The 20,750-nt window shown below is 42.3% G+C and overlaps 2 protein-coding genes across 9 annotated transcripts in view; one reads left to right on the top strand and one right to left on the bottom strand.

Annotated features, from left to right (window-relative positions):
- Nucleotides 1-1,035: 1,035 nt before the first annotated feature.
- On the bottom strand, nucleotides 1,036-4,312 carry LOC116451097. The gene is made up of 3 exons (XM_032124235.1): nucleotides 4,148-4,312; nucleotides 3,719-3,907; nucleotides 1,036-2,369 (listed from the first exon to the last, which is right to left on the bottom strand). The coding sequence occupies exons 1-3, from the start codon at nucleotides 4,310-4,312 to the stop codon at nucleotides 1,923-1,925; spliced, it is 801 nt and encodes a 266-aa protein (XP_031980126.1). The 3' UTR covers nucleotides 1,036-1,922.
- Nucleotides 4,092-20,750, top strand: part of ACSL4 (acyl-CoA synthetase long chain family member 4) — a 38,714-nt gene continuing 22,055 nt past the window's right edge. For 4 of the 8 annotated variants that reach the window (XM_032123754.1, XM_032123751.1, XM_032123753.1 and 1 more), the window contains exon 1: nucleotides 4,093-4,197. Coding sequence is in view for 2 of the 8 variants with exons in the window: in XM_032123750.1 (XP_031979641.1) it covers nucleotides 16,755-16,782 (28 nt within the window). In the remaining 6 variants the exon portion in view is untranslated. Of the gene's footprint in view, nucleotides 4,198-16,680; nucleotides 16,783-20,750 lie in introns of those variants that run through there. The other 4 variants (XM_032123750.1, XM_032123749.1, XM_032123747.1 and 1 more) reach the window with 3 other exon arrangements.

Raw genomic sequence — 20,750 nt, 5'->3', positions numbered from 1 at the left:
CTCATTGCTCTGATGTCTTGAAGCCTAAGCAGGCAGAGTGTTACTGTCAGGCATTACTGCTGGAAAGCAAAGTAGCTCTAACCTCTGCGCACATCTGAGCAGGTAATGAAGCTGATGGTTTTGCAAAATACAAATGCTATGTCTGCAAGCAGGTACGTGTTTCTGTTTCACACATGGAATAGGGCTTAAACCAATGATTTAATCATGTCATGCAAGTATATGTTCAGTGCTCGCAAGCTGCGGTTCATTTTTCTACACAATGACTCAAAGTGAGAAGTCATATTTGGGTACATCAGGGGAACAAAACTGATTGCAGGTTTTTTGTTCAGAGAACCTATCAGACTTTGTCTCTACATTCCCCCTGCTGCTTCCCCCAAAGGCCCAGTATTATGGAGATACAACAAAGGGTTTTTTATTTTTCATGTAAAAATATAGAATTTTTTTTATTCTTTGACAACTGTTATAAACAGATTTGCAGATAATTTTTGAATCTGGTTTCCTGTATAAGACTAAGGGAAGAACAGAACTAGTTTGAACAAAAAGCACCAAAAATCAATTCATACGTTTGGTAGCAGCCCCTTTTCTTAAAATGCTGCCCTTTACTCACAACCATCCCTCAGTTCCCCCCACTGGAAATTCCTCCTTGGAATGCACTTACTTGGAGATATCAGTAAGCCTTTGTGTCACCAAATGTGTATGACTGACTGCTATGTTGGTTTTGTTTTCTTTTAAAACACAAGAGTCAGTTTAAAAAGGTCTGGAGTGCACAAAAGTGTGTTACTCCCGACGGGCAGAGTTCATGTGGAGGTCCAATGTGCAAAAAGGGGAACACTAAAACTTTACCAGCCTGAGACGAAATTCAGGTAACTTTTCTGGGAGACTGCTTGCTCCAAAATAGCCCACTTTGTGTACAAATTTTGTTTTCTGTTGTTTTGATTCTAACTGTACAGTCTGTGAAGAAAAACAGGATTGTATTTAGGAAATAGTTGATTTCATCAGTCACTGCTCCTAATATAAATAAACAACCCACAAGGCTCCAGATATTGATTTATTACTTAGATTAGAAGTGCTAAGATTATGCAATCCCTTTCCTGATATCAGGAGCAAGGTGAGAAGCTCTTTACTCTTTTCAAGCTTGCACTGAATTGTGGGTGAAAAACAGAAACCTTCTAGGCCTTGGCTTCAGCCTCTCCTCAAGATTCCTTTCTCTTCTTTTGACCTCTGTGATAAGGCTGAAAATCAGCGTCAGTACAGAATGATTTCACTGTCTGGGAAGTGCTGTTACACTCATCACATCCCACAGAGATCTTCGGTGGGTGTTTCTTACTGGAATGATACAAAGGAGTTGCAACACGAGAGACAACGAGAATCCTTTCAATCAGATTTAGTTTTGAGGATACTGTGACATTTTGTTATACAAGGATCATTTTAATTTTTGTTTGAAGACTCCTCTCAAAGTTTGCAAAGACATTTTACACATCTTGTAGTGAACGTCGGCTTCCTGACCATAGACTTCCTTGTCTTAACTTCCTGTTTTAAAGCCTTTGGAAGTATCATACATCCTCAGGGAATTACTAGTTAACCATAGCTTTATTTATAAAGAGCAAGTAAATCTGTTTCTGCTTTGCTTTCAAAACAGAATGTTTGGAGTCTTTCAAAGAACTGGTTTAAATGAAAATGTATCTTATGACAAACAAAAGAGCATATTCTACATCAGTAAATCCTATGAAAATCAGGCAGGCATTTGCATACCTGTAGCTGCAGGAAAGGTTTCCCATGGTCCTCTTTCTAAATCCTCCACAAACAAAACAAGTCGTATTTGACTCTTCACCTGGACACCCTGTCTGTAGTAAGTATAATTTTTGGACTCATTATTCTAATGATAACCTGGCAGGTTATATTTTTTCCTTAATCGTAATTAATCAAAATTTGTTTCCAACTTTCCTGAAATTATTAGTTTGACCTAGATGTTCATCCTTCTGAAACAGATAAAGTATTTTGTGGAGCATCCTCAACAACACCACTGAGGCCTGGATGTCAGTCAGTGGTGCCTGGCCTGGGGACAGGAGCAGACAAGAAAAAGTGCAGGCATTGGGGTTCCCCACAGAGCTTCTTCCTGTGGCACACAGGGCCAGCTTGTCCAGGGCTAAGAAGAGGTTGATGAGGCAGTCCCATGGCTTGGTGAGATCTCCAGCAGGTAGGGCATAAAGGAGGAGGCAAGGGAGAGTTACACTCAGCAGAAGTGCACAACCTGAAGCACCTGAAATCCATGTGGGAGCAAGGACATTCAGTCTGCAGCAGAGAGATGGAAGCTCCGACTTGTTAGAGGTACTGTGAAACTGCACCTGGAAAATGTGAGACTTGTCAGCCTAGAAGAGAGATGAATACAGTAGTAATGCAAGGAATCTGTGTTGCAAATCTGTGTTGCAAAACAAGGAGTGGCATAGAGAGAGAAGAGAGAATGGTTAACGAATGCAAAAGTCAGGGAACATCATACGGAAATACCAGGCAGAATGCACGGAACATACAGAAGTGATTTCCACCCAGCAAGAAGTTAAGACTGTGTAATGACATCAAGCTGTAGATGCTGGAAGCTTATAGGACTAAGAAAGAGAATGGATTTCTTTTCCATTGTTTATCAAGAGCAGAAATAGGCTACTTCTAGCTAAAGGTCTCTAAGCTGCAGAAGTCCTCATTGGGAACAGCATTATCCACTGTGGCCATTCCAGTGCTTCAGCTGGCTTAGGCACAAGACATGCTTCCTTACCCACATACTCACTTAATTCAAAATCTAAGACTATAAGAAGTACAAAATAGCTGGAATAAATTACAAGTAGGTTTTCTTGCCCATTTGTTGTTTATGACAAAGATTTAGAAAATAGGCTGTGTCAGTGTTCTAGTTGGAAAAAAAAAAAAAAAATTGTGGCAAGTTGGTTTGCCCAACCTTTTCTAAGTATTTAGGGAGTTTAGATCAAAAAGGTAATCTGCATGAAACAGATATGGCTTGGGGCATCTTGTGCAATCCAGGTTCTCTCATTAGTGATGACATAACATTAAGAAAAACAATGGGGTTTGAAACAAATTAAAACAAAGTGAGAGTATAACAGACTGCCCCAAGTGTCATAAAGTCCAAACAGCAAAGCCCACACAGTGATTCAGCTCAGCCTCTATCCAAGGAAGTGATGTGCTTTTTGCTTCTCTGAGAATTATTAAATATTACATCCACATTGCATATGCAGTTGTTGCCAGAACATTTTCACCTCCTGCAAGGTGTTGTCTTTTATGGAAGCAAACTTGTTACCAAATATAGCAATGACTAAGTAATGTATGCCAATTTCGTTTTTTACACTCGGTCCCACTCCATATGGGGCGGGGGAGGATCCTGCTGGACTTCTGCTCGGCATAGATGGAGCATAGCATGTTTCCTCTTCCCTTACACTTCTTATTAAGAAGTGGTGTTGTCAGAAGCACGTTATTTTCTTCTTTGCTGAAGAAGCCTTAGACTCGAAAACAGCTAAAACCATCTGGCAAACTCTTGCATGAATCATGGGGATATTTGTAGCCTCTGGCTTTTTGAACCGCACTGTGAGTAATCCCAGTTGCTCTCGTCAGCACTGCTGCTGAAACCCGTTTCTTGTGTTCTGAGTAAAGACCAAAGGGGCCTCCAACTGGGCCTGGTGGTCTCCAGACTGTCAGGAGGCAAAACTGGGTTACAAACCTCTGTTCCAGCCTGAAAGATCCGGGCTGGCGGCCTTGCTGCTTCCAGCTGGAGCCTACCCGGGAGGCTGTGCCCAGGGGTCGGGGCTGGGGTTCCTAGAGTAGCTTTTGCCGTGCGCCCGTAGGTCCGCCTGCCCCGCGGCCTGTTCCGTGAGCCTCGAAACCGTAACAAGCCCCCAGCGGGGCCGCGCTAACCGAGCTCTGCCCGCAGGCCAGGGTCCCGTGTCACTCCCTCATGAGCCTGCGAACGCCGGGGTCACCTCGGGACGCGCCGGCAGCACTGACCAGGGCCCGGGTCCGCGGCTGCCCCCGCCCCTTCCCCGGTGGCGTCACGGTGGCGGAGTGAGGGAGGGAGGATTGGGCGGCCCTGGCGGCGGCGGCGCGGGGCTCGCTCCTCCCCCGCGCCCTCAGCCATTTTAGCAGCCGGTACCGTCGCCGGTACCGTTGTGATCTCTGCCGGCAGCGCCGGGGCTGGGCGCGGTGAGTGCGGGCTCTGCGCGGCGGGAAGGCCGGGGAGGGGACGGGATGGGATGGAGTGGGGTGCGATGGGATGGGGCAGAGCCGGTCCGCTCCCCTTGCTTCCCCTTTGCAGCATCTGGGGAGCGGCGAGGGGCGGGAGGGTCGCCCTGCGCACGAGGGGGGCCCGCGGGGCTTCCGGAGGGGCCGAGGCGGCCGGGTCAGCCGGGGAAAGAGCGGGGGTTACACGGGGTCAGGTCCGTCCCCGGGGCTGTGGCTCGGTGGGGGACGGGCCGAGAGGATGCGCCGGGGTTCGGCGCCCCTGTACGGCTGGGCAGGAGCTGGCCCGGCCGCTGCCCGGAGCAGGTGGCGGCGGGGAAAGGCCGCCTGGAAGTGCCGCGCGGGGGTCGTGCTGGCGGCCCGGGGTGAAGCCGGGCGGGAGCGCCCCTGCCCGCCCCAGCGCCGCCCCGAGCTGGGGCTCCTCTCCAGGGCTTCCCCGCAGCTCCGGGGCAGCGCCGGCGCCTCTCGCCGTTCCCCGTTCCGCCCGCAGTCCGAGGGGCCGAGCGCGGTCGCTGCCGCTGGCAGCCGGACCTGCCGCCCGCCACTTTCCCGCTCCGCGCCGGGCGGGAACTCATCCCCGGCCGCTCCCTGGACCTGCCCGGTGCCCTGCCCGGGGCCCTGCCCGGTGCCTCGGCGGGGCTCTGGCCTCCCTCGGAGCCCTCCGGCCCCCAGAGCCCCCCCACCCCCCGCCCGGATGCAGGGGAGGAGGCTGGGCTCGGGAGATGGGCTGATGCTGATCAGGAGAGGTGATTCACTGCTTAGCGCATGCTTCTCTGCTCGACGTCACAAAAGCACCTGTTAAAGGAAAGCAAGAAACTGGCTGAATATTTTTGTTGTCGTGTTCCCCTGTGATATATTTTGCTTTTTGGTGTTCTAGAACATCCCTTTTGTGGATTTTTGAAGCTTATTTGAAAAGCAAGTGTATGTGCACTGCCTGGCTCCCCCACCCTGGCTGCACAGACCTCTCCTGATTCAGTGCTGCCCTTTGCCCAGTCCCTTAATGAAATAATTGTAGCATTTAACTTTATAGTGTATAGCATTTGGGGAAAAAAATTAAATGTGAAACATTTACGTTAGGGAAAAAAGGAGTGATAGTACAAAATAGTTCAGTGAGGATGCTCAGTAAATATAGATGGAGGTTACAGAGAAATTTGGTGTCAAGGAATGTTTTATAGAAAGTAAATGGATGGTTGAAGTCCCTGATGGTGGTAAAAGATGATTGTCAGGGTAAGGATAATGTTGGTCCTTGCTTGGTTATGTTTTGCATCTTGGAGTGTTGCAGCATAGAAATAAGAATATGATTGGTGTTGTCATTTACTATTATAGACAACCTTGCAATTGTAGCCTTGCTAATTTCAAGTGCAAAGATGAGCAAATAAAGCTGCAGATAGACCTTAGAAACATATGGGTTTTTTTCTTTAAGTGATACTTTTTGAATCTTTGGAATTTATCATCTCAGACTAACTGTGAAGTTCCACAGTCTCTGAAAGGATGTTTGATTTCATGTTTTATTTCTTCTGCTCTTTGTGCATGCATACAAATTTTGTGTTTTAATACAATTCTGCAGAAGCCTTAAATATTTCCACATAAAAGTTATTTTGGAAAATACTTAATGCATTTATAACATAGTTCTCATTTCTTTGTATTTACCAGTTCCCCTTCATTGTCGTCTTAAACTAAAGAACTGTATAAACTTGAAACAGACGATGTCCCCCCGGAGCCTGCTATGGTGGGGGTTTCGGGAGGTGTTCATTATTTACGTGTTTGCATCTCATGCATACTTCGCTCGTGTGTTACCTTTAATGCCCTCTGGAACATGCACCACCAGCAATGGCACTGCCCATTGGCTGCTCATTGAATAATCCAACAGCAGCAGCTATAAATTTTCAGCATAATAAATTAGCAGAGTTCAGCAGGTGACAACATCTCCTAACACAAGGGCGATGCCTCAGCCCCTCTATAAAACCAGAGGAACCACTTTGGAACAACCTACTATGGCAAGGCTTTGGTTACAGACATATGCCAGGTGATGTAACGGTATATATCTATATATATAAAATAGGTGCAGTCTTTTACACTGTTGTAAATGAAGTTAATACTCAAATTAAATACCAAACAGCAGCCTGAGTGAAGTAAACGTGCAAAATATATTGAAGTTAATGATAAATAGAGTTAGGTAGTTAACATGACGAATGAGTGCTCATTTATAAGAAAACCCTTCTGAGTAAGGCATTACTTAAACTAAAAAAGAGTTGGAGTTAATCATTAAGGGAAATCTCATTGTATATGCAAATAAGCATGTGGTCACTGTGCTTCAGGGCATTTGTTTTCTCAGGAGAGAGGGAAGTTGCATGGAAGGAGCAAAGCAATTTCCTGAGAAACAAAATTTATGGTTTTGTTCCATTTGTTCATAGATTGGATTGTTGTTTAGATGGTGCAATGTCTTCAACCTTTTTTGTGGAAGGCCTATCTCAAAAGCTGTCCACGCTGTTTAATTTTCCTACCTTCTGGAGCAACTGCAGAGTGACTGCTTTGGTGTTCATCTTTGTTCTAAAGTCTCCTCCTCTTCTCCCTGTAACTGGGATTGCTGCCCTTCACGTTTCTATTTGGAATAGGCTAGCTGTACAGAAGGGAAGCTTAAGAAAGTATTCCTCCTCTGCTGGTAGAGCTATGTTTACAGTGGATAGGGATTATTAGTACTTTGCTGTTGCTTTTGTTTCATTATTGTTTTTGCTGCTGGTGGGGGAGGGAAATTCGGATTGCCCATAATCTGCTGGCACTCCTAGAAGCTGTATGTTTCTTCAAAATGTTGAGCTCTGTAGGTAGGCACATGCACGTGAATGCTGAGTGCAGCACTGGTTACTCCTTCTGTGGCCACTCACTAGGGGTAACCTGCATTGCACTGAAAGTAGAGCACACACTGAAGTGGTGTGACGGGTTTCTCCAATGATCTCTGGTGCCTGTGGAGCCTGACAGCACCAAGGCCCTTTCTCACACCACTCTTTGCGGTCTGAGTGGTGCATGGGGAGGACCTTGCCTTAATCCTGGACACGCTGGAGCTGAGAGTTGGTTTTGCTTGTTTTATATGGACATGAGCTAAAAAGATACCGCATGGAAGATGATTTGGCCAGTGGCCAGTATTGCCTAGGAGCTGCGGTCTGTTTCCTTCTCTGCAGAAAGTACCTAGTGTGATCTGCATTGGGATCAACAAAAATGGTTGGGCAGAACTTAAATAAACTACAGCAGCTCTGCTTTCCCTGCCCCACTTTTATCAGGGCTATCAGTTCCTACCTAGTACTGCATATGAAGTGCACTCATAATCAAGATACAGCTTCGATTGTGTGCCAGGTGTGCATAACATTATTTACCTGACCAAGTGCGTGAGACAGAGGTTAGGAATGAGTGGTGGGGGTGGAAATTCCTCATGCTGTTGTTGTTGCCCTAGATAGGGAGCCTGTCTCCTGTTCAGGTTACTGTGCTGCTGCTGACCTGTGCCACCACAGCCCAGAGTAGCTTCTGAGTCAGGACTGAGCTGGGGCTGGCATCAACTTCTTGTTTACTGTGAGGGTGGTGAGACACTGGCCCAGGCTGCCCAGGAGGGCTGTGGATGCCCCAACCCTGGCAATGTCCAGAACCAGGTTGGTTAAGGCCATGAGCCTGCAGAGCTGTGATACATGGAGTGTCTGAGTGCAAGGCCTGATGGTACAATTGTCTGGAGAGTTATTTAAGATGATCCCAAATATAGCAGAAACCTCAAAGGCACATTGAACCATTTTTAAGTAAGGAAATAAATAGCACGGGCAGTGTTGGGAAATGGAGGGACAGAACAAGCAAGGAAAGGTGATTGTGGGCATGGGACTGGGAGGGATGGGAAGTGTTTTCCTTTAGCCATTATGTTGTCAGATAGTCAGTTTGTATAATGGATGATTTTTAAAGTTTGAGTGCATGAATTGCTTAGGATGGATGTGAGGTTGGAGCAAATGCTGCCGCTTCAAAAAGTCAGTGTGCATTTTATTTGCTTTCCATTTGGAGTAACAGCCGTGTAATGTGAAGGATGTGAGGAATTGTTTTCCTTTTTTTTTTTTTTTTTTTTGCTTCAGATAGAACTAAGCTCTTGGACTTGCCCCTGAAATCGAAGGGTATTTTTCATCTCAGTAAAGTGATTTTAAGGAATCCTAGATATTGAGAAATTATTTTTTAAAAAACAAATTTTTGCATGGGTTTTACAGTACAGTTAATCAAGGGATATTGTACATCTGGGAGTTCACCAGGCTTCAAGGTGAGATATCTTTATCTCCACGGTAGAGATAAAGTGATCCACCAATTATCACAGAATTAAGAGTCTCGGATTTAAAGTGATCCAAGGTGGATCCTTAGTTAGCACTTTAAATCCGAGACTTAAATCTGTTATACTTGAATACCACTGTTGTTCAGTGAGGACAAAACTAATGAACCAGGATTTCTGGGATTTCCTTCAAAGTATATTGATGTGACTATTGATTCCTTATAGTACATTACTGCTTCATCAGTAGAGCATCTTTTTTTAAAAGCATACTTGTAACTTTCCTTACAGGTTTATATTTCTTTTTAAGTTCTTATTATAAATTCATTGGTCTGGCAATGGCAGCTGTTAAGTGTCAAAACCCAGAGCAGAAGACCTGTATGCACATCTGTTTTACTTGAAACTGTAATGATGCTGCAGCTCATCTCATGATTTTTGCTCATCACTTTTGTTAGTGTACAGGGAAAATGCCCTTATTTCTAAACACTGATAATCAGGAATGTTTTATAGCATAGGTGTATGATGGCAGGTAGAATATTGATATAGATATCAATTTAAAAAATAACCTATGCTTGAAAGACTCTGAAATTAGAAACAAGTTAACATTGCAAGGACAGACTTAAAACAGCACATTACATCCCAGTACTTGTTCTCTTACAGCTTGTACTAATTAAGAGATGTTTGAATTATCATTTTAATGACACTGAAGTGGTGTTCTGTTCTAACTCCCCTTACTACAGAAAGTAATATTGTAAGTGAGCAATACCAAGACAGTTACAGAAATGCTTGTGTTCAGATGATTTCTTTTTAAAAAATGATTTAAACTTAAATGAATGCTTTATTTTTAAAATACCTGTTGATGACGCATTTACCCTACCCCCTTCCTTTGCTGTAGTATAAGCCTGTTCAACATGTAAAAGTTTTGACATTTAGTTAATGGTTGTGTTTGGCAAAAGTACTTGTTAGATCTGTACAGCTGACCTGGTTTTTGTTTGGGTGTTTTTAAGCTATTTTACAAGACAGTGCAACACATTTTAAAGGGAAAGTAGTAGTAGTATAGTGTATTCTGATCTTTTTTCCACTTGGCAATGCACTTCACCCAATTGCATAACATTTTAAACTTCATATTCATTAAGCACAATTCACTTATATGCTAGGGGACACAGAAGTGGATTGAAGTAATGTGAAAGGATAGCTTTTTTTTTTTTTTTTTTTTAACTGTTTTTGCCACATTATAAGCTACAAGAGGTGCATCCTGCACCACACCTTCACTGACATTTTCCTTTGTACATGCAGTGGCTCAGTTTCAGCAATTCAATATCCAGTTTATACAGCTGTTTGTTTGGCTGTTTGCTATGTAACTTCAGAGAAGTAACTGGAGTGGCAGTAGTGCCTTTAGCTAAGGTTCTCACTGACTGCTGCTTTTCTATGGCAGTCTGTGAGTGTGCTGTGGGTGCATGGCTGGGCTCTGGTGCTGTCAGCAGTGCCCATTACACACCCACGTGTGGTTTGGCATCACTGGGGTTGGGGTTACTGGGGAGTGAGAGCTTGAACACTTTAATTTCTGTGCTGAAATTTTTGACCTTTAAACATCACGATTCAAAAAAAAAAAAAGTCAATAACCCACATGCTGATGATGATTTCATGAAGTATTTCCTCCCATCCCCAAATAGTTATTTTTAGCCACGCCTCTGCTCACCTTGGCACTGCTGTAACTGATACATCCCTTGTATCCACCTACTCAGCTCATTGTCAGAGTAGCCCCTAAAACAGCTGTGTAACTGTCCTTCTTGGTAAGTGACCCTAAAGCCTTTTTAAGGGCCTTAATTGCAGAAATCCTGCTCAGAGAAGAAAAATATTGGCATAGAGAGGAACTGAATAGATTATAATACTAAGTATGTAATACCACAAAGAGAAATTCTCCTCTTTGTTGGTAGTTTTAAAGCATGTTTATTTTGTATTTCCCAGTTCAGGTTCTTGGAAAAAAAATACAAAGCAAATAACTGATTTCTGCGGAGCACCTGTGTGCCCTAAGGCACTTCCTTCACAGCTGCCAGAAAATCGTTGTCATGTATCACAGGAAGAACAGCCTTAACACTTGTGTTAGGTTTGCTTCAACAGTGTGCTAGTGCAAGTGAATTTTTACTATCCTCAGTTGCACAGATGCTTTTACAGACAGAAACACTGCTGTGCTGATATATCTGATAGCTTTTCCTGTGATTGTTTTCCAACATGTCCATGTTCTACTGTGGCACCCAAAGGCCCCTGGCTACAGACCCTTGGACTCCATGCCCAGTGCAGGCAGCTCTCACCACGAGCCTGCTGTAGCCACCAGAGGGGCCTGGTGTCCTTCATTCCATCATCTCTCTGTTCTCCACACACACCTGTTAATTCCTGTGCTTGAATTTTTTATAGGAGGTGTAACATAAGAGATATCTTTTGTGGTTCAAGATAAAATGCACTGAATAGCCTGAAAAAAGTGAAAAGCTAAAGGTGTGCTGTGTTTTTGGAGACTGAGCAGCTGAGTTGCCCATCCAGCTTACTCAGCTCAATAGCAAGCCTCCTATTCCACAGTGTTTGCTAATATAAGAACTTTCTCAAAGTAAATACATTTTTGTGTTCATATAGTGATTGCTTATCTGGCTACAAGTCTTGATTGGAGATGTTATAATTTACAAAACAGTAGTTTATTTATTAGGTCTGTTTGTGTGCACTAGGAGCCACTGTACAACTGGAACCAAAAAGAACACTAAGAAGGATGTATTTAGAGAAACATTAGACTGTAAATAACGAGTACTGTCAGTTCCTCACAGTGAAATACAAAGAGCACTCACTGCTGTCAAGTTAGGCAGGTACTACAGAGTGTTTGCTCTAACTTCACCCTGTGTTGTAGTTCACCATTTTATTGCACATATTTATGGCAGGTAGCACATACAGCAGAAGGAGTCTTTGCATATTTAAATGTGTGCTGACGTCAGTGTCCTGTTGAGTGGGCAGGGCTGAAGGAAGCTGGTAAGAATACATGGCACCTGTGTGGTCCTTGCTGGTAAGAGGGTGCAAGTATCTGTCTAAAAAAAAAAAAGGCAGATTGATGTAACTGATCAGATTTACTGAAACACTTCATCTTGTCTAAGTGATCCAGTTAGTACTTTGTTGTTTCCTCCCCAGCAATCATATGTGCAATAGTTTTGGAAAACATAATATTAAGTTCAGTTTACCTAAAGCACATGGTAAGTAGAATACACAGTGAGTCATTCTCTTATTTGTCTTGGTAGCCAGAGGAGTTGAGCAGCCTATGAAATGTCACTATTTCAAATATGCCTGTTCAGTCTGAGGAGCTGGACACAGCGTATCACAGCTGAATGTTGGTTGGCTCACAGCAAAATCCCAAAAATTTATGAATGAGGGCATTTGTTTCATAGCTTAAGCTGACAACTTGGCAGCCAGCTACCATACAGCCACTTTGGATTAGGAAGATTACAAACTCCTGACCTTCCACGAGTAAAAAATTATGACTATTAAAGTATTTTGGAGTGTATAAAATTAATCTGCAATAAATTTTAAAAGTGTCTAGGTATGGGGGTTGGGCTTGAGTTGGGGTTTTTTTGGCTTTTGGTAAAGATAAAAGGAGGTTATATATCATGGTACAGCTGCTGGTTGCCTTTTTTTTCCCCACTAATACACTCCATGGACACACTAAGCTTGCAAAGGCTGCAGCCAACACTCTCACTCTGGCTCCTGGCAAAAGGAGGGGACAGCTTGGGGCAGCAACAAATAGGTAGAGGCTACTTTGTTCAGCAGTAGCTCCTTTTTGTGCTGTAGTTCTGTTTTCAGGCTTACTTGAAGTTCTTGCAAAGAACAGAACTGTGTGTCAGCAGAACTAAACCAAGGTGACCACTTCCTTCTGGCAGTGGTACTTTGTGGCACTGAATGGGGAGCGGTGTCAGACAGCCTGTGCAGCTACAGGTTGTGTGTGACTGGCTGCCTGCAGACTCTGCAGCCCAGGGGAACAGCCAGTGCAGCCCAGGTGAGATCACCACAGTCCAGATCTGCATTCAGTCACCTGCCATGAGCCTAAACTTGAAGACTCAGGGAACCAACCCCCTTGTTGCACTGTTCACTTCTCATTTGGAGTCTCACTTACACTGAGGTCATGTTTATGTCAAATCAGTGAAGTAATTTGTTGAAGTTCTGTTGTATCCTAAAAATTGCTTCGAATACTAACCTTTCTAACCTCTTTTCTATTCCTAATATGGCACTTTTTGTTGTGGTTTTCTTACACAATGAAAATGCAGATACTAAAAGAATTGCAATACTGTATAGGTAAAATGTAGTTTTACAACAGTATTTTCTATAGCTTTGAATGTTATGTAGAAGAGTAAGCAGTTAGTGGTAACGTCAACTAACAGCAAAGTGATATAAAAATATAAAGAAAAATTAAAAAGAAGGAAGAGATCTTGGTTTGTGGTGTCTGTGGTCTTTTTGCACCAGATGTAGAAGTAGGAAGGATGGAGTAGTTTCTATCTGCTCACAATATCCTATTAGTTTGTCATTTTGCACATTACTTTCCATGAAGGCAATTTTATGTGCTGCTTATTCATATTGTGTATTTACTTAGAGTAAATCAATACTGAACTTGATAGCCTTGATTTTGTGCCTTTGTTTGATAGGTGTGTTTAATTTTCATTATGAAAATGGATTATCTGCTTATTTCATAAGCATGCAAATACTTCTGCATTTTTATGAGCTCCTCTGTTTGAACAACATGGTCAAAAGTGCTTTCCTTATGAAATGTATTGCCACAGGCAAGAGGAACAACTGGAAGGTGAAACTACGTTTGCTGTGCTTAAGTAAAAAGCGCTTTCCTTATGGTCAAAAGTGCTTTCCTTATGAAATGTATTGCTACAGGCAAGAGGAATAAAACTGGAAACTGAAACTACGTTTGCTGTGCTTAAGTAAAAAGCAGGGTGAGATTGTGGGAGCTGGAACAGGCCTCAGAGCAAGGTTATGCCTTAGAAAACTATGCAGAGCATAGTTTTTTCCTCCTTGTATACTACTTTTTGCCATTCGGGGATTGCCAGTTCTCCATCTGGCTGGTCTTTCAGGCCTGTTTTTCTTGCATGTCTTTCAGTAACAGTACCTATGCAGAATGCTTTATGGTGATTGTGGAGTGTTCCATAAACTTGACTAGGAGCAGAGAGGATAAACACCTGGCAGTTTCTGTCAGGCATAACTGAAGAAAAAACCTCATTCCAGCCTTGAATGAGTTCGGGTTATTTGAATGCTCAAAGGTGGTTTGATGAATGATAATCACATACAATTATTTTTGACTGTTCTGTGTAAGACTCTGTCCTGATCATGCTACCACACCGGCTGTTTTCCCACCTTTCTGGGTCATGGTCTGTGTTCAGACATAGGATGAAAAGGTAAAGGGAGGATGTATTATTCCTTGAAAGGCCGTGGTGGATAAAGTTTCTGTTGCCTGTTTCTGTAAGTTGATTCATTGGTGTTCCTCAGACAGAACAAACAGTTGGATAAATTTGTAATGTATTACCCCTTTTAGTTTATAGTTTTCCTAGGTAGCTGAAAATGGGAAATACATTGGTAACTTGCATAGCATTAACTAGATTTATCTTTCAGAAAGGTAAGCTTTGAATATTTGGTTGCTGAAGTTTTACAGTTGAGGCTGTTAAAAGCAGTCTGATCCCAGATTTAACCAAGAGTACACATGAAAACTTTTTGTCTGGCATGCTTTTGGTGGCATGTTACATCATTCAAACTCCTGAAGGTACTCAGAACATAAAACTGAGGTGAGAATTGAAAATGATAATGTAATTTCTAGTGGTATCCCCTGACCTAAAGTACAGCATGTGAATGCCCTGTTCCATGTTTTCAAGGAGCAGGTAGTGTTTTGCAATTGTACGAATGGCATTGACAACCAACAGCTGACAAAGCTCATATTACCAAGTCAGGAGAATTTTGGATTGAGTGGTCTGTTTGTAACTTAGAGGGCCTAGCACTTTCACTATTTAATGTGGGGTTTTTTTAGATTTTTTGTGAGTTTATCAACCTGCTTACCTAGAAACATTTGAATTGCAGTTGTGTTCAAAGTAAAGTGACTTGTTTTTTGTGTCTGCTAGTGAGCAGCAAGATTGACAATAACTGGAGAGTGGGCACTTAAATAACCCTTACTCAAAACTTCCAACAGGAAACTTTGTCCTCCCATCACTGTAAGGATCAATCTGATAGACTTGAAGTGGGGACCGTGTATTTTTAAGTTGAATTAGAAACATTTTCTGACAATGTTAGCTTTTTGAGTATTGTTGCATTTGTTACTAAAGTAAATTACTAGGGTTTTTTAATTACGAGCATGAATTGTTGCGATACACTGTGTCATGCTAAGGATTTTTCTGTCCCTTTTTCAGAACAAAAAGTTACTAAAAATAAGTTGAAAGAATGGTCAACAGCATCAGTTTCCTCTTGAAACTTCCTTCAGAATTTGTCTGAGACCACTTTACTGTCTGTTTAGTCTAGGGCTGCACAGTTTTTCTTCTGCAGTTGCTACTGTGATTGCTGCTTTATTCATACTCAGAATTATCCAGTTAGCTAAATAAAAAGTCATGCCATCAAAGCTGTGTGCTTTGCTGCAAATAGTCACACACTTTTTTTTTCTTCCAGACTGTCAGGATCTGAACAAATTCCTTTCAGGAAGCTCTGTGGCTGTGCTAGCGCCCGGCTGTCCTGTGTAGGATGTTTTGCTGAGGGGTAGGGCGTGGTAGGACCCACTATAATGTGGTTACACAGCTCCTTGGCCAGAGCCGGTTCCAGCTCAGGCCTGGAGCATGTGATCCTCTACCCCTCTGCTGCTTTGCAAAAGCTACTTGGATATTCTGGACTAAGAACATCAAATACTTCTGCCTCTGAAACTGTACACCTTAAATACTTTCATGTCTGTAAATAAGTGTAATAAACGTGCCTGTACGTTTATTGGGGGGTGGTTAAGTTCAAAACTTTGGTGTTCAAAACTGTTTCAGAGGTATTTTTTTCCTGCGTATTTTTTTTTAGAAGTCTTGAATTGTGCTTGTTTCTGCTGTGTTCTCCTGTCTTAGTATGAATGTTTATGTTCAGAGTACTTCTGAACAAAATAGTGTTTCGAGCTGTTAAGTCTAAAAACTTGTATGTGCACTTTGCCTTGTAGGAGAAAATGTAGTGGGATTTGTTTGGTCACATCACTTCCTCTTTGAAGTGCAGATAAAAATCAAAGAACTGTTATGATACAGTAAGGCAGTAAAATTGCCTTCTTTGATAGAAAAGCCAAATAATGTTATTAACAGAAATGTACCCTAAGGATATCTCAGTCTACCGTAAAGCACATGAAAGTAGCAGAAAGCAAGTTCAGTCACAAAAAGTTTAAAGTCAGTTCAAGCAAAAAGTTGCAGTATGTAGTCCTGTCTTGTTACAACTTGGGAATTCCACGTGTGGATCTACAGATGATGAATACTTAGAAATTAATCTAGGTATGTTTAGCTAGAAAGTAATGGGGTAGGTTCAACATGAACCAAGCAATAGACTGCTAAAGTTTTGCATTAAGACTACAGTAAAATTCAGTTCCTTAAACATACAAGAAACATAATCTCTTTTTCACTGGAAGATACTGTAAATCTGTGCAAAAGATTAAACTATGCTTGTTCCCAAAGCTCCTACTGTTTATTGACCCTCAAAGCATTTTTATTACACAATGAAAATGAAAAATAGAGATGACTCATGCTTGAAATCTCAGGGGCTACCATCTCAAATGACCATGGGTGGGGGCAGCTTTCTTTAACTTGTATTTTTTTTTAAGTGCACATCCAGTCATCTGTATATCAGAATGTCTGCAAGGAGAGAATTCCTTCAAAATGCAAATAAGAAAGCCTAATTTTTTTTTTTTTTTGCTTAGTCAAAAAAGGGAATAATTTACATTTGAATGTGAGCTCCCAAGAGAAAAAGGAAGGTGTGTTTTCCAGCTCTAGTGCTCTTCTTGTTGACTGTCCCCTCAGAATTTTGAAAAACCCATACAAGCCTTAGGAAAGTCTCTCCCAGCCTGCAGTACACTTTTTGGTAGACGAAAGACTACTAGTGCAGTACACAAGGAGGAACATTTACTCTGTCCCCTTCCTTTTTAGGTATGTAATTAATTTCACTACCTAAATTATGACCCATGTCTGAGAAGAAGGCACCCTAATGTGAATGACGAGAGATGATGGAGTTTCTGAAAAGCAGGGAAGGTAAATGTAAAATCAATGGTAGCATTTCTTGCAAAAGTGAAAGCTGAAAAGCCAGTCAGGCTTACAGAAGGAATAAAGAATTGTATTTAGAACTTCAGTCTGTTAAATTGCACAACAGTTGCTGTTGATAAAACATTTAAAGAGAAGTTCACAATCAGGGTAAGTGCAGCGAAAGGAGAAGCTGCTGCAGTCCATTGCTGTGCCCGGGTTGCAGCAGAGCACAGGTTAATGCTCCCGGACTCTGTGGGATGATCCCTGTCATTACACTGTCACTACACTGCCTGCTTCCCTGCCAGACTGCACTTGGGCTCGTGCATGTCAGTATTTGACTGCTTGAATTGCTCCTTTCACAGAGAGGTTAATACAGATCCATGCTGCTAGATTGCAGGAAACTTATAAATAAAGGAAGTGGCTTTTGATGACTGCCTCTCTTGAGTTCATGTATGTAAGCTTTGGTCAGACAAATCTATTACCTAAATGTTATTTAAAAGAGAATGGTTCAGTGTTTACTTTCTTACTATGTAAGAGCAAGAGTTAGGAGAGACTCATGTTACTATTTTGTTGTATGTTGGAAAATGCCATTTTAAGTCTTTCTATTGCGTCATAACAAGGGTACATAGAATTCTTCTTAGGCTGTGCTGACAGATGTTTGGTGACACACCAGATTCAGGGCCAGGAAATGTGTTAATATTTGTGCAGCTAGGGTAACTTCATTAATGAGTTTTTTGGCTTGTTGAGGAAAATATCATTAACATCTACCCAACTCTAATACTGTAACTTCATCAGGTCTGAACTTGAACGCATGCACCCCATGAGTCAGTGAAACAGCTGTATCCAACTGGGACAAGCATAAATACGTTTTCTGTGAATCACATTCTGAAAAACACCCAGGAAGATTATTTTCTCCATCTTTATTTGCAAAACAAAAAGCACCTGGCACCCTAATTTCCTTACATTGTCAAAGGCTATTGTTGAAATGATCATCGGAAGCATAAGAGGGGAGATGAGCACCCTAATTCTTAAACAATCTTCATCAATGCTTATGTTTCTAATGCTGACAATATCTGAAAACAGATAAAAATGGATATCACCAGGCCCAGGGAAGCACCTAGCAATTAGAAGCAAAAAATTAGTTGGAAAGTATGAATGTAACTTGAAGCTGCAGTATCCAGTACTATTCTAGAAACAGGAATATTACATCTGGCTTTGAAGACTGTAAACACTGTACATCAGTTACTTACTTTTAGTGTGCCCTGAAACACAGGGGAAGATGTTGGAAATAGGGCTTTGCATTTGTGAGTCTCAAATTGGTTTGATCTTCTACACTGTGCAATGCACCAGTCTTAGGAGAGGCCACTCTTTGTGAAGCAGTTTGCTATTGAGAAAGAATCAGAAAGTAAAAGATGATGATGACTTAAATCTCACTAGCTGGATCATCAGAGCCACAAAAGTCACAACCTTTCCACTGCAAAATGGTTGTGCAGCTAAACACAGAACTAGCTAGTCTGTCCCTTGTGTATTTATTGTGTGTGGGAGGGAAGATTATCAGTTCTTATTTGGCTGTTTACGGAGCTTTTGCTGGAGTCTTCCATGGCCACATGTCCTCTGAAATTTGTCCTTGTTCGTACTGTGTGTCTTTTTGTGTCCATGTTTTAAAAAGTTGGGTTGAAATAGTACATTTACCTCTGCTGTTGGAACATCAGAGTAACATTTGCCTTAATGCCTGATGAGATAGGGGTGTATGTTGGGGGATCAGACTGAAATACTTCTTTATTAGTATAGAATATGCATTTTCTTTTTGATTTTTTTTCCCTGTAGTCCAAGTATATTTTGTAGCTGTTGGTAATAACAGTATTTTTCAATTGCACATTTTCTCCTTTTCCATCCTCTTCTGGAATACTCTCTGTCCAAGCCACTGGTTTTTAGCCCAGTCATTAACTAAAATGCCAGTGAAACAAAAAGATGCCTCTCACTTCCCTTACCACAAAAAAAGATACTGAAACAGCTGTGTTTGCCATCAGTCACACTGAGTGCATTCACAGAGCTGTGTGTAACTCAGATTGACCTGGTGATTCTCCCCTCTGCCCTGCTCTTGTGAGACCCAGCCTGGAGTATCACACAGTTTTGGTGTGTCCAACGTAAGAAGGATATGGAGCTGTTGGAGCAAGTCCAGAGGAGGCCATGGAGTTGCCAAGAGGACTGGAGCACCTCCCCTGTGGCTGAGAAAGTCTGGGCTGTTCAGCTGGGAGAAGACAAGATTGTGTGGAGACCCCACTGCCCCTTCTGCTACCTGAAGGGGCCTTCAAGGGAGCCAGAGAGGACCTCATCGTGAGGAATCATAGTGACAGGATAAGGGGGAATGGATGCAAACTGAAAGAGGGAAAATTTAGGTTAGATAATAGGAAGAAATTCTTTACTGTGAGGGTGGTGTGGCCCTGGCACAGTTTGCCCAGAGAGGCTGTGGATGCTCCACACCTGGAAGTGTTCAAGGCCAGGCTGGCTGGGGCCCTGAGCAACCTGTTCTGGTGGAAGGTGTCCCAGGGCAGGGGGATGGAACGAAATGAGCTTTGAGGTCCAGTCCAACCACTTAACATTCTATGATTCTGTGGTTCTGTGACTTGACAGCCTTTGCAGCCCAGGCTGTGGCCAGAGCACAGCACAGCCAGGCCAGGCTGGGTGCGGCCTGTGGGAGAGGCAGTGCTGCAGCGAGAGAGCCTCAGGTACTCACGGGCAGGTTCTGGATAGAATTTAATGAGACAAAGGAACAGGGGGGTCAGAGGAGGTACTTCCCCAATTCAGTGTAGTCTCAATGGACAGTTTTCAGTTGTGGAATCTTGCCTAGGCCTTTAACATTTTCTACCTTTGGGGCATGCAAACAGCTCTTGCCCTTTCACCAAATATTTGCTTGCCCTCATGTTACAAATTAGGAGACAGTTTCTCCCCTGGCTCTTAGATAATTGGCTTCCACTGCAGTACTTACTGCAGCAATAGATGTTTGACACTTAGAAATTGATAGGGTTTTTTTTCTGATTGACTTCAAGTGCATATATGTTCTGAGATAGTAAGCAGAAGCAATGAATATAAAGGACAACAATAATATTTTTCTTGAAACCAAAAATAAATGTTACCTTTGCTATTAGCTAAGTAAACTATTGTGTTAACTATTTTTTAAGCAGCAGTAAGAGAAACCGTTTCCTAGCACCACTTGAGATTTTGCTATTTCAAATTGAATGTATATATTTAAACTTGTATCAGGAACAACTGATTTCCCTGTTTGTTAGGACATAGGTACCAGTATTTACCCTGTATGGGCATAGTACAGGGAGCTCTCAAACTCTTAGGCTTTGAGCTTCTATTGCATTGCCAGAGCACAGAAGTACTTCTGAAAAGTGGTTAGGTTTGGTTAGTCTTTCTCTGAATTTTCACTGCGGTTTGTGATGTACCAAAATGTGCAAGAGGAAAGTATGTGGAAATATGCCTGTGAGAAGGAAAGAAAAATGAGACCTCATGGACTTTTTTTCTGCCATGAGTAACTTGCATTAATACTGCTGGAGTTTTTTTTTTTAATAAAAACACCAACATGATGTAAAAACTGAATAATTTCCTTCAGTTTCTTTTCCTTCAATCTTTCTAACACAAATTAAGTTGTAATTAGCCACCAGATTCTTCTAGCTTTTACTGCATTTCATCACAGTCTTCTCAGCTGTAGAAATGTTCTCTCATTATTGTGTGTGTTAGGTATAAATCTGGAAGATCAAAACTTGTAGAGAGTCTGACAGTATGCACTCATCTGTTTATTGTGCTGCATCTTCCTGGCAATGTGGTATTTCTTAGACTTTGTGTAATCTCTTTTTGAAATCCCAGCCTTGTTCTGTCCTGTACTGGAACAAATTAAGGACAGTTAAATACTGACTAAGTAGCCTTCTGAAAACTGACTAACTTGAACACCCACATACTTACTCAGGTCA

The sequence above is a fragment of the Corvus moneduloides genome, chromosome 14, assembly GCF_009650955.1.
Source record: "Corvus moneduloides isolate bCorMon1 chromosome 14, bCorMon1.pri, whole genome shotgun sequence".
Classification (NCBI taxonomy): Eukaryota; Metazoa; Chordata; class Aves; order Passeriformes; family Corvidae; genus Corvus; species Corvus moneduloides.
Note: the sequence above shows the minus strand (reverse complement) of the source record. Positions and strands in the feature narration are given on the sequence as shown.